Below are 14,939 nucleotides of genomic sequence, written 5' to 3'. Positions count from 1 at the left end.
CAACTGCTTGTATTTGCCAATTCGTTTGTGAATTGACCCCAGCATAAATGATGTATTGTCTTGCATGGATAGGTTTTCGGTATTTGCATCTTCAAGAAGGTCTTTTATGATTTTGTAATTGCTACTATTTTCTTCTATAGAGAGATTGTTGTTAAAATCGTCATGGATTTTGGCTCCTTCTTCAATTGTTATTTGAACCGCCTCCATCATGTCACTGACCTCTCGTAGATGGGTAATCAGTTGTTGTAAAATTTCTCGAACTTGGACGTCTTTCATATTTGTGTAGTGTAGTATATGTTTTACTGTGTGTATGTCAAGTCATGCTTTGGTTCTTATATAAGTGATTCATATGGAGTTTTACTGTGCTTTTGTAATTCGTGGCATGATATGTAGTCTCATAGTCACATCAGTGTTATGACATGTATGCTTCAATTAACAATTTCGTGGCAATACTATATCTATTTTAGGTGAGTATATAGGATATGAAACGATGAACGCATATTAGAAAAGGTTTTTTTCTTGTTTTTTTTATGTTATTTTTAATAACCATCCAACTTTCATTACTTTCATTGTAAGTCTATTAAAAGGATTGAAGAAACAGTTTATTATTTAATTAGATTTTGATATTAAGTGATAAAGACGTATAAAAACATGTTGTTTGTTTTTTTATTTATTTGTTATCTAATTTCGTTATAAGTACTTTTTGTATTTGAAATTTGAATTTAATGGTGTCAGTTTTGGTTATTGAAGCGTTGACACATTATTAAGACTGTGGTAATGACGTGTGTGATTAAAGTGACAGTTTGGTGGCGATACTATGGCTATCTAGGATGTATAGGTTACAAAGATCAATTACCTTCTGGTGTATGTAAAAGGAAATTTAATCTTATCGGAATTCATGATTAAATATCTATTAAAAAAAATACTATATAGGGAACTTTTTATATTGATATGTAATGTTATGTATTTGAATAGTATACATATTAACACTTAATTATAACAGTGGTTATTTAATTATACAGTATTGTAATATTTTTCGTAAAGGATGCATATATTATTTTATTGGAACATATAATGATCTAAATGTCCTTGTCATGATTTTTATTTTATAAAAGAATTATGAGCTGATGACAAATACTTTTATTAATACGACTGCTTAAAAATAACTTTTTAAAGAAAAATATGAGTTATAAGTAAAGTAATTTTTTTCATTGTATATAATTTATAGGTTCAACAACTGTTAACTCATTTTAATATTGTATAATATTATTGTATCTTATATAAGTCTTATTAATTATCATCACGATATACTAATATAGTACAAAACATTTTAGTCATGGTTTTTTGTTGTTGGTTTCATATTATTGCATTTTACTAATGACAAATACTTTTATTAATAAGGATTAACCTATTTTAATATAATATATGTATGACCGTTTTATTATAATACTGAAATTTACAGAGACAGCAATTTTTTTATAGTAATTCATTTTATATAACTGCTATTCTCATCATATACTAATAATATAGCACAAAAGATTTTACCTGTGTTTTTCTGTTACTGTTTTCATGCAAAATATGTATTACTTATTCTATTGTACTACAGTGCAAATAACAAAAAAAAAGTCGGAATGATCATTGGATTACGTTACTGTTTACTGCACTCTACGTCCTCGCTTTTGTTGTTTTTTTGGTGCAGATTCAGCTGTATATGAATAAAAGGAGAGTTAGTTGCCTTTTTTTATTTTATTTTCTTATGTGAATAGAATGTATATGTAAGTACCGGTAGTGTCATATGATAGTTTCCTTGCTGCATGTGGTGTTTCAGAGGTTGTGGAAGTTGTTTCGAGGTTAGGATTGATCTGAACATTTGAAGATTGTGGAAGCTGTATTGGACTGAGTGGTGTTGCTGTGTTTGTAGGTGCCAAAATTTGTGTTGGTGTAACTGGTGTAAGTGTCTTATTTGGTGCGGTGATTTCATGCACATCAACAATTATAAAACGGATGTTTTTGGTGGTAGATCCTCTTAACATTTGAATTGACATAATTTTTGATGTGTCTTTGTGATTCATGATCATTGGTGGCAAGAACTTTCTATCACTTACATGGTCATCGGTTATTATTTTTTCCGGTGGACTGCCAATTAGTTTTCGGGCTGAGGCATCAGTCATTAGGGCAGATATGGAGCCTGTTGGATCCGTTAGATCTATAACTATTTTGTACCTGTATAGAGGTAAGCTATATTAGTAAGAGTGAATGCAGATTGGTTGTTTAGTCATTATAATTCTTTTATTATAATCATACTTACAGGAAAGTAGGCAACTCTGTTTTTCCATGAGCACTACAAAACCAGTAGTTGCCTTTCCTGAAAATTGGATCCTTGCATGTTGGGCACAATACTTGGAACCAGTAATCTTTGAATGTGATTTTTGACAACACGCCTTTTACACAGAATGTTTTATCCTACGGTTTTAGATCATCATAGTGTTATAACTGTGTTAATCATGTGTTAGGAAGTTGTTATTGAAGTATATAACCTACCAGTAGGTCGTTATGATTTTTATTAATCAATTCATGCACTGTTATCAGTGGTCCGGAGAGTGTCGGAGTTGGTGGTGTAGGACCAGTAAACCTGCAGTCAGATTTTGGAAGTAAATTTTTTATTAACATTTACTAAATATTTTTTAATAACCATAATGGACCTGTCGATTAAAAGTGTTGTCTCCTGTATTGGTGGATTAACATAGACGTGTGTGGCAGGTGATGATCCAAATCTTAGAGTTCCTGTAAAATGTGTGAACAATGTATGTCAATAGTTTTAAAGAGGATAATGTAATTATTTATATAATTGTTATTAAACTGCAAATACTGTTTGGTTATTGTTACCAGCAATTATTGAACTCTTTATATTTGTAATTGCAACAATTGTTGTTGCAGGAGGAGGTGCCAACTGTTCACGTTTTAATTTTTCAGGAACATTAATACATTCTTTCCATAAACTGATTGTTGTTTCATCACCACTGAGTTTTATGTATAAGGGAACCATTAGAACCAGTAAAAATAATTTAAGAAACGATTAATGATGTATAAGTATATATTATGTACCTTTCATCTGCAAGAATTACAAGAATGAATTCCTCTCTATCAGCCTTTATGCAATTTCTGATTTTTTTTAGCACACCAATGAAATCTGTTGTTTAAAATAAATTTTGGTTACAAATAACGTCTATATTAATATAACATCTTTTCTATAAATACCTGGATAATATGGAGGGTTTTCACCTAGGTCAATCAGATCATTTTTAGAAACAAATCGAAACCAGGTTGTGGGGATTGTAATAGTGTCAGGAAAGGGAACAATTACAGACGCAAGGCCAACATCAATATAGATTTCATTTTCTAGAATTTTCTGATACTCTGCTAGATAGGGACATGTATATTTTGATATTGTATAGCAGTTGTGAATATGAAGAACTGATTCAATGTATCCTTGGTTGCTTCTTTGTCCCAAAATCGGTATTGCATCTCCCTAACGCATTAAAATGTGGGTACATCTTAGTAACAGTAAATAATTTTAGTGTATTGTTTTTATGTGAATTTGTGTGTACTCATATATCTGTCTACAGCAAGATACCATGTTTCATACCGACGGTAGTCTGATTTCCATTTTCGCAAGATCCGCACCTGTAATGGACCTCCTTCGCATGCATACTTTAAGTCAGATATGTTAGTCATAATGCTGTCAAATAAAACAACAAACCATTAGTTGTTTATTATATAAAATAATTATAATACACAAATAATAATTAGTAATGATGTTATGAACCTCATTACTGTTAACTCTGGATAAAAATTCTTTAAATACAACGTTTTTTGTCTGATTCTGGCATGTATTTTCATCATTGTTTATCATAATTTTTAGTGAAGAGGGAGATGTTGCTCTTGATAATGCAACGTACAGTTGACCATGTGTGAATACAGGCTGTGGCAAATAAATACCAATTTTCTTTAATGACTGACCCTGACTTTTATTATCGTCATGACATAACAAATTTTAATGGGGAACTGTTTGCATTCAAAGGCAAATGGTAAGTCAGGAGGTTTGTGAATGAATTTTATGCGGGGTATGTATACACGCTTGCCAATGCATGTTCCTGTTATTATTATTGCTTCTACTACAGTTGGAAGTAGTTGTGAAACAATTAACCGTGTACCATTACACAAACCTTCCCTCTGGTTAATGTTTCTTAATAACATTACAAGAGCTTTTACTTTCAGCCTGAGGGCGTGAGGTGGGATCCCTGCAAAAGTTAACTGGTTTAGATATTCAGTTGGATATAAACCTTCCAACTCTGATGTATACTTGCCATTTGGTTGCATAGTGTCTGTGCTTTTATAAACCCTTTCTTGGGTCGTCATCATTTCTAGAACTGTTGTATTTAAGGCATCGGCAGTCTCATTTGTGGGACAGAAAATAGCTCTTACAGACAAATCAGATGGGGATGGATTGTGCAGCAGATCATTTCCATATACAAAGAGTATTAATGTTTTTAAAGAGTCACTATCTTGAGGTATCAAAAGTGAATCTGGTATTTCTACCCAGCTTGTACTATGTGGATCATCTGTAGCGGGAATTCCTAAAGTCCCATTTCCAATATTAAGTAACCATTCTGCAAAAGCGGATATAGATAAGCCGTTAGTTACATCAGTTTCACGAGCTGCTAAACTCATGTTCTGATGCAATTTACAAATCTTAAAACACGACCACAAATACGAATTTGGAAGAGTTAATGCAATGATGTGAGTCCGAGTACTTTTTGGGGAAACTGGAAGTGTCTGACGGAAGTCTCCGCCAAGGAGGACAGAAATACCACCAAAAGGCCGGTTTTCACAATCCAGAACATCTCTAAGAGAGCGATCAAGATATTCAAAACAACGTCGATCATTCATAGGTGCTTCATCCCATATAATGAGTGATGTCTGTTTTAGTAGATCTGCAAGTATTGTTCTTTTTTTTATGTTACAGGAGGTTTTTTCAGCCAGGTCAATGGGGATATTAAACCTTGAATGCGTAGTTCTTCCGGAAGGTAAAAGAAGGGACGCAATCCCAGAAGCAGCAACCACAAGTACAATTTTCCCAATAGACCGGAAATATGCAAGCAAAGTAGTCCACAAAAATGTTTTCCCTGTCCCACCATGACCATACACAAAAAGTAACACCTGCTTTTTATTTTGTTCAGATACCACAACAGTGTTATAAACATACATTTGATCTTCATTCAGTTGTAAAACCATTTGTGAATGTTGTTGCTGCAAAGATTCCTTGTCATAACTTGATTCTTCTAACAAAAGTCGGTTCTGTAGGATAGCAACAGCAGCTGGATTTGGCATGGGTAAATGGAAATCACCTAATGATTTTGAAGGTGTAGAAGACCTAAGCATGTTCTCCAACTCAAAAAGCAGCTGTTGTTGTACTACATCATCAGCTATGTGATACACTTTATCTGGGAAGTCAACTTTTAATTTCAACATGTAGTCGTCCATCATTTTGCGCCATGCATTTTCCCAAAGTAGTTGTGGATTACTTACTTCACAAAACAGCAGCAAATGGCAGAAAAGAGAACGTAATTATGAAGAAGTAGCTCATAATGAAGCCTCTCCAAAAGTCGTTAACCATTCCATGTCTTCACCTATCAAACCTAATGCATTACATGCACTTCGAAAAGTTGGATGAAGATGACCAGAGACTGTACGAACATCTTCATAAGACTGACATCCCATCTGATGACAGAGCAACATACGAAAATAGAATAACTCTCCTGAAGATGGATGTACAAATACAAGTCTACCTATAGTTTTTGAAGATTCCAAAACTCTTTGTTCCCATTTTTTAAATTGAGGATCCCATGTATATCTGTTGGGGTAGTCAATATAAGTAAGATCACGACCCTTTGGATCTGTTATATTATTATCAAACCATCCAAGTAGTGGTGTCTTAGCAAAATTAGGAATACGAAGAACATCCTCTACTCTACCACTTTCCTTGAATACCACATGCTGCATATTTAGTAAGTGAACAGGCAATGTCATGACAGGGGGATGCCATCGATGAATGAAAAAGTTTAATATTCTCCATGCAGCTTCATGTGGGCAAATGTAACGTGCATCCAAGAAATTATGAACCTCATCTACAAGTGCGACTTGTGAATCAGAAGTACCAGTAACAGCTGCCTCACTTTTCTGAACAACGAACCTAACACGTTCAACTCCTTTTGAAATATATTTAAACAGATATTTGATCATCATATTCCATCCACAATACTCAACATTTATGTGTGCATTAAACCGACTACACAATCTCTTGTTGTATGGTACTAAATATCCATTATCAATCATAGTGCCACTTTGCATTATGTGATGTGCAATTGAGTTCCTTTTGTAGTGTGCGTACCCTTCTTTATCAAAACTTGTAGCATCATGAAAAGGTTTAGGAAAGTGCTTACTACATTTCCCATCCTTCATACAAGGAGCCTTATAATTCAGTGGACCACATGGGCCATGAATCATACACGTCGTTACCGTGTGATAGAGGGACGCTTCCAAGACAGGATCTGGAAGTTCTGCACCTATAAAGTTATCAATGTCAGCAGGCTGCCGAATACTATCTGATTTGGATACCCATAAAAGCTTGTGGCAATGCGGTAAACCTCTTTTTTGAAATTCTATAGTATACAAATCTGAAATATATAAAAAAATATAAATAATTAAAAATCATAAACACAAAATAGAAGTAAAAAAAAAAAAAAAAAAAGAACACACTTACGTGCTTCAACTTTGCCAAAAGTTTTGTCCTCTTTAAGAAATGAAATGAAGGCCTTGACTTTTATTTCAAAAACTCTAGCTATCACATCAGCTCTATTATGAACATCACGTTGACTATAAGTTTCCATATACCGTGTTATTTCCGGCCACTTTACATTACATGTAAATGTAATAAAGTATTGTGGATTTCCATATACTCTACATATCGACAATGCATCCTGATAATGACTATACATATAACGGGGGCCACCAATAAACGATGCAGGTAAGAAAACCCGTTTACCAACAAATTTATTCTCTCTATCCCCTTTAGACAGAGCATCATAAAGACCAGATAGATAGTCAGACCTTAAATGTTCCTGGTTATTCAAAATAAAGTATAAACGATCTACTTCAATACAGGTATAAGCATCAACCAAGTACTGCTGGAAAAGTCAACCCGAGTTAAGGATAAGAGAGTATATATCCCGACGCGCATGAATCTGATAACTATAATACATGTTTATTGTTAGGTTTCTAATACGCGCAACTGCATCACCCCGTAATTTCAAACGTGGACACCAGCCGTCCTCACCAAACGGAAACAGCAAGGGATATTGTAATGGCATATAACTGGGATGTAGTTTACTCACTCGTTGAGGACGACCAGATTTAGAGTGAACAATAATATCATAGTTGGCTGAATTACTATCATCACCAGTAACAATACAACCTAAAGTGCCAGGAGCTGGTGAACTGTATCTACGATCAGGAACGTTATTATATAAACGAACTGCATAAGACTCCAGATTCATAACCTCAGCCATCTCCTTAGCTGTTTTAAATGTCTTAACATATTGATTGTGATTAGAAAGGGATTCCATCAGAACACGCACAATACCAGCATCCAAATCTTTCCTAGCAGGATCATGAAAGGCCTTTAATCGATTGGAAACCTCATTAGCAGTATCAACAACATACAACTGCAAAAATCTTGGACCTTTAGAATCATCAGGACATAAAGACCCTATCCAGTGATAAACCTGACCTGAAACCTTAAAAACATAAGGGTCGCGACCATTATTAATATCCTTATCAACAACAGCTCCAAAAGATGTCATGGAAAACATACTATTATAACCTCTTATATCAGTAAAAAAACTGAATATCTTCATAAAGTTTAGAAATTTCAAAAGGAGGCGTTAACGGAAGAGGCAAAACAACAGAACCCCCTTACAACAGTGATTATACTTAGGATGATTGGTTTCATAACGATTTCTAAGTCTTTCCACATACCAGAAAAGAGCTCCACAAAATTCACAAACACAAACACAATCACCACAGTCATAGTATGTAGGAAGACCACCATAAGAAATAAGTCGGGACCGTTTACTTGTACGCATAACAGGAGTAGCAGACACAGAGCACTCCCCAGACTCAATAATGCTACGCTTCTGACCCTTACGCATATGAACCAAGAAACGAAAGAAACAGCAAAAGATAATGAACCGCAGTGAAGGGAAGCAAACAAAAACCCTAACAGAAAAACCGGGAAAAGGAGAAGCAGAAGTAAATCTTAGGATGATTGGTTTCATAACGATTTCTAAGTCTTTCCACATACCAGAAAAGAGCTCCACAAAATTCACAAACACAAACACAATCACCACAGTCATAGTATGTAGGAAGACCACCATAAGAAATAAGTCGGGACCGTTTACTTGTACGCATAACAGGAGTAGCAGACACAGAGCACTCCCCAGACTCAATAATGCTACGCTTCTGACCCTTACGCATATGAACCAAGAAACGAAAGAAACAACAAAAGATAATGAACCGCAGTGAAGGGAAGCAAACAAAAACCCTAACAGATGAAATACCAAAAACCGGGAAATGGAGAAGCAGAAGTAAATTACCTGGAGCAAAAGATGAGGAAAAGGGAAAAGAAAGAAGGTCGGCTAATATATTCAAGGAAGAAAAAGAAAAAGAAACGTAAGTTTGAGTCAAAGCAAGGGAATATGATGGAAATAAAGTGGTCAAAGTAAAAAAACCCAAAAAAATACCCTGGAGCAAAAGATGAGTAAAAGGGAAAAGAAAGAAGGTCGGCTAATAAAGAAACGTAACTTTGAGTCAAAGGAAGGCAACATGATGGAAATAAAGTGGCGAAAGTAAAAAAACCCAAAAAAGTACTGTAGACAAGGCTCCCCACTTTTAAGTTTATATATAATTACTAGTAGTTTGAAGTGAAACCGTTTTTTTTTTTTTTTTTTGCTGTAGTAACTCTATTTTCAAATATTACATTTTGACACTTGGAATGAGTTTTGTTTGCAAAATGGCCCATAGTAGCATTGTTGTAATTTTTGGGCGAATCACACGTACGTTGGGCGTAAGGCCTTTTAATGGAACGACGTCGTTTTGAGTACGTTGGGCGTACTCCCAAAGTAAGTTGGGCGTACTCTGTCTGAACGAAAACCCTAATATTGAGGATTTGGACCATATTTATTGATCCTTAAGTCCCATTTCTCCACCCCATTCCCAACCTTCATCATTTGAGACGTTCCTTAGCAAACCCTATCCCCCTTTAGTGTATTTTGAGACCTTTAGTGTATTTTGTGTGTTCCAAAGGAGGAAGAAGGTGGTGGTGAACCTTTGAAGCTATAAGCAAGCTTGGATCTGGAAGTTTTGCATCATTCTCCATCTCCAGAAGGTAAAAAGTTCCCACCATGGTGATTAAGTTACTAGATCTAGCTTGCATGGTGATATATGAGCTTTTTGTCCCCAAATATGTCCTTGTGCATGACATGTTATAGAGCGTTTAAGCTATCCTTTTGGACGTATTTCCATGTCATGAGTCATAAAAATATAATCTTGGCCCCTGAGATTCCTTCATGCAATCCATTAAGAACTTTAGTGGTTAAGACAAGCTAGGGTTTTGTTGTTGGGCTTGATCTAGACATGTAGAACCATAAAGTTTGAAACTTTATGGTTTGGGATGCCATTTGGGGATAAGACTGAAAGTTTGACGTGGTGACTTAAGGAATTAAGCCCTCAAAATGAAGTTATTAAGCCATTGCATACGTTGGGCGCAACTTGTCGTACATCGGGCGTACGCCTAAGGGAGCCCGATCTGGATCGCGAGTACGCGGGGCGTACTCGATCTGGGTTGACTTTTCTTGACTTTGCCTTTGACCAAGGTTGATCAAGTTTGACTTAAGGGTGTTTTGGGTATTTTGAGCCATAGTTAAGCCTTGGTCTCTATCTGTTGAATAGGTGACCTGTAGAGGGGCGTACTCAACCAGCCTTGGATTTTGACTTTTGTTGACTCCGTTGACCGTTGACTTTTTAACCAAGTTTGACTTTTGGTCAAACTTGAGGGTTTTGATTGTGATTAATATTTTATTGGTTCTGATGTTAGTTGATCCGCGGGAGAAAGCAATGTAGCAGGGAGCGTATGACGGTGTTCTCGGGTTTCTTCATTTCAGGTGAGTTTCGCCTCACTGTATCGTGGGTCGAAGGCGCCAATGTCGGCCCACTAGTTTTGGTTATCTGTTAGTAGAAGGATACCTTAGGGACTATATAGTCATATATGATAGACTGAGGACTTTTGGTCTAGGCTTTCCTACCTGTTCCTTGTTTGGTTGTGGTTCTAGAGTAAAACCACCTGTCCGGGTCGCTATCTCATCTCTGAATATATATACGGTCATGCATTCCTTGGATTGTTGATACTTAGTATGTAGTTATGTTGTAGGGATCTATTAGATCTGTATTCTGGTATCGAGTACGATACTCTGGTGTAGTGATCTGTTAGATATGTATCCTAATATCGAGTATGTTGCGTTGTTGTAGTGATTTGTTGGATCTGTATGTTATTTGCGCTTACCGGTTATCATCTGGTGGAGTGCCCTAAGGACTATCTTTAGTCACGTAGGATAGCCTGAGAACTCTTGATCTAGGCTTTCTTCTATGTTCCTTATTTGTTTGTGGCTCTAGAGTAGGATCATCTACTCGGGTGGCTATCTCACATCTGGTTACTTATGATTACGCATTTCATGGAGGATAGCTGGTAGCAGGACTGTATGCGATGAGAGGACTAGTAGGCGGTAGTGAGTTGTATGATTGTTGTTTGTCTGTATTATGTGCCTACTTGACCCTTGTTTGTTTATATGTCGAGATATGGTAGTGGTGGGTTGAGGCGATCCTATTTTGTGTTGTAGGCCAAGATACCCGGTGCGGGCCGGCTGTAGGCCGTAGGCACAGAGGCTCTGGAAGAGCGGTTGAGTTGAGGCGGTAGGCCAACAAACCTTGGGTATTCCAACCTGATGGTTGAGTTAACCCGATGCATGCTTGTATGTTTATCATATGGGGTATTTTTGGGGAAACTCACTAAGCTTTATGCTTACCCAGTTGTTTATGGTTTCAAGTATCATCGGTGATTATGGGAAGGCAAAAGCAGGATAGTACACACTCATCAGCAGCATTGGGAATTTCGCATTCATCATAATACTCTGATTTCATTAATTCTAATTGAGAATAAATGGTTTTTATAACTTGAGAAGTTACACTTTAAATAAAAATGAAAATTTTTGGCCGTGAAAATTGGATGTTACAAGTTGGTATCAGAGCTCTGGTTTGAGTGAATTGGAGAAACACTTATGTGAATCCAGTCTTAAACTAGGATCCAAGAGTTATAGCAAAATGTTTTTTGAAAAACAATTTATAATAAAAGGGTTGGGTTAGGGACATGGGCTCGGTCTCTTGTCATGTTCTTGTTTGATTGTTGGCTTGGGATCGGAAACCTGGGCCTTGACTTAACTTTGACTTTTTTAGGAAGATGCGGTGTGTACAGTCAGCCAGAGCCCAAACAGGAGAGTGGTTTCCAAAACACCCATACTTGTTATGTATGTTGATTTTTGATTTATAGATATATGAATTATTAGAAAAAAACATGCTAGTGGATAAGGTTCTTTAGAAACCGTTGGATATAAATGCATGATTCTGTGATGCCTTATGATATAGGAAGTTGCTTGCCTTATGATATAGGAAGCTGCTTGCCTTGATTGTGAGATTGTTGCATGTATGTTGATTAGTTGTATATGGTCGGATTGAATAGCCTTAGAATGATCGACTTGGCATTTCTTCTTGTTCCTTGTTTGGTTGTGGACTTAGGGTAGAGTCGGTTATTCGACAGTCTATCTGATCTCGTATTGTGTATAACAAGCATGCATGCTTGTTGTTTCCCCCAACAAACCTTGGGTATTCCAACCCGATGGTTGAGTGGACCCGATGCATGCTTGTATGTTTATCATATGGGGTATTTTGGGGGATACTCACTAAGCTTTATGCTTACCCAGTTGTTTATGGTTTCAGGTATCATCGGTGATTGCGGGAAGGCAAAAGCAGGATAGTACACACTCATCAGCAGCATTGGGAATTTCACATTCATCATAATACTCTGATTTCATTAATTCTAATTGAGAATAAATGGTTTTTCTTAAAATGGTTTTTATAACTTGATAAGTTACACTTTAAATAAAAATGAAAATTTGTGGCTGTGAAAATGGGATGTTACAAGTTGGTATCAGAGCTTTGGTTTGAGTGAATTGGAGGAACACTTGTGTGAATCCAGTCTTAAACTAGGATCCAAGAGTTATTGCAAAATGTTTTTTGAAAAAGAATTTATAATAAAAGGGTTGGGTTAGGTACATGGGCTCGGTCTCTTGTCATGATCTTATTTGATTGTTGGCTTGGGATCGGGAACGTAAGCCTTGACTTAACTTTGACTTTTTCAGGAAGATGCGGTGTGTACAGTCAGCCAGAGCCCAAACAAGAAAGTGGTTCCCAAAACACCCATACTTGTTATGTATGTTGAGTTTTGATTTTATAGATATATGAATTGTTAGAAAAAATATACTAGTGGATAAGGTTCTTTAAAAACTATTGGATATAAATGCATGATTCTGTGATGCCTTATGCTATAGGAAGTTGCTTGCCTTATGATATAGGAAGTTGCTTGCCTTGATTGTGAGATTGTTGCATGTATGTTGATTAGTTGTATATGGTCAGATTGAATAGCCTTAGAATGATCGACTTGGCCTTTCTTCATGTTCCTTGTTTGGTTGTGGACTTAGGGTAGAGTCGGTTATTCGACAGTCTATCTGATCTCGTATCGTATACAACAAGCATGCATGCTTGTTGTTTCCCCCAACAAACCTTGGGTATTCCAACCCGATGGTTGAGTGGACCCGATGCATGCTTGTATGTTTATCATATGGGGTATTTTGGGGGAAACTCACTAAGCTTTATGCTTACCCAGTTGTTTATGGTTTCAGGTATCATCGGTGATTGCGGGAAGGTAAAAGCGGGATAGTACACACTTATCAACAACATTGAGAATTTCGCGTTCATCATAATACTCTGATTTCATTAATTCTAATTGAGAATAAATGGTTTTTCTTAAAATGGTTTTTATAACTTGGGAAGTTGCACTTTAAATAAAAATGAAAAATTTTGGCCGTGAAAATGGGATGTTACAAGTTGGTATCAAAGCTCTGGTTTGAGTGAATTGGAGGAACACTTATGTGAATCTAGTCTTAAACTAGGATCCAAGAGTTTTTGGAAAATGTTTTTTGAAAAAGAATTTATCATAAAAGGGTTGGGTTAGGGACATGGGCTCGGTCTCTTTTCATGTTCTTGTTTTATTGTTGGCTTGGGATCGAGAACGTGGGCCTTGACTTAACTTTAACTTTTTCAGGAAGATGCGGTGTGTACAGTCAGCCAGAGCCCAAACAGGAGAGTGGTTCCCAAAACACCCATACTTGTTATGATTGTTGAGTTTTGATTTTATAGATATATGAATTGTTAGAGAAAGCATGCTAGTGGATAAGGTTCTTTAGAAACTGTTGGATAGAAATGCATGATTCTGTGATGCCTTATGATATAGGAAGTTGCTTGCCTTATGATATAGGAAGTTGCTTGCCTTGATTGTGAGATTGTTGCATGTATATTGATTAGTTGTATATGGTCGGATTGAATAGCCTTAGAATGATCGACTTGGCCTTTCTTCCTGTTCCTTGTTTGGTTGTGGACTTAGGGCAGAGTCGCTTATTCGACAGTCTATATGATCTCGTATTGTGTACAACAAGCATGCACAAAAGCAACTGGTGGTGCAAGAGCGAGGATAATCCTAGGAAGAGTGCCAGGGAAGCTAGTTGTAGCTCGTAGCAGAAGTGATGTTAGCACACCTTGGAGTGGTCTAGTGCAGTGACTTAGGACCTTGGGATGAATTATGGATCGACTACGGATAGGTGTGAAAGGTAGTATGGGCCTGTACTACTGAAAGCACAGGATTCGTATGAGATTCAAGAGGAATTACAAGGCTACTAAGTAACTAATAGGAGTAGGCCCTGATGTGTTGAGCACTGTGTTGTGATGTCTGTTCTTTTCTTGGTATATTTTAGTATGGCGGCTTTTGGAGGTTCGGGATCAGGAGCCGGAGCAGGTGGCCAGGATGGGTTAGGATTGACTGAGGACTATATTAGGGAGATCATTCGTGAGGAGGTTGTTTCTATTGTCCGGGAGCAGATACTAGATATGTTTGGGTATGTCAAGACCGCTATGATGGAGTTCTTCGATAACCGATATGTTGCACTTTCTGAGGTTGTTGTTGCTACAGCTATCGCGGTTGTTGCTTCTGTTGGGGTTCGAGGAGAGAGAGCTTTCTAGTACCGGGACTTCGATGATACGAAGCCCCCGGTGTTTAACGGGGTTCAGGATTCGATCATCGCCATGAGGTGGCTGTCATATGTGGAGGGATGCTTCTTTACTTGCTCTTGCCCAGCTGACCAGAAGGTCAAGTGCGCTTTGAACCTTCTTCGGTCTAGAGCGAAGGATTGGTGGAGGCTGGTTAATAGTTTATACACTCCAGAGCAGCTAGTTGTAGTATAAAGGGAGCAGTTCTCTGGGATGTTCTGTTCGAGATATGTCCCATTGGTGGAGCGGGAGAGGCTGGCCCAAGAGTACCTAGATCTGAGGCAGACGACCGAGTCGGTGACAGAGATCACCATGATGTTCACAGAGAGAGCTATTTTTTGCCCTGAGTTTTCTACTTCTGAGCAAGCTCATATGACTCGGTATTTAGGCAT

General features: G+C 37.0%; 1 protein-coding gene across 1 annotated transcript; it reads right to left on the bottom strand.

Moving 5' to 3' along the window:
• Positions 1-5,643: 5,643 nt before the first annotated feature.
• LOC145111719 (uncharacterized) lies at positions 5,644-8,474 on the bottom strand. The gene is made up of 4 exons (XM_079047972.1): positions 8,098-8,474; positions 7,455-7,932; positions 6,824-7,181; positions 5,644-6,737 (listed from the first exon to the last, which is right to left on the bottom strand). The coding sequence occupies exons 1-4, from the start codon at positions 8,472-8,474 to the stop codon at positions 5,644-5,646; spliced, it is 2,307 nt and encodes a 768-aa protein (XP_078904098.1).
• Positions 8,475-14,939: the final 6,465 nt, after the last annotated feature.

Source organism: Lactuca virosa, chromosome 5 (genome assembly GCF_052849685.1).
Source record: "Lactuca virosa cultivar CGN04683 chromosome 5, Lactuca_virosa_CGN04683_v6, whole genome shotgun sequence".
Classification (NCBI taxonomy): Eukaryota; Viridiplantae; Streptophyta; class Magnoliopsida; order Asterales; family Asteraceae; genus Lactuca; species Lactuca virosa.
This window is presented reverse-complemented; position numbering and strand designations above follow the sequence as displayed.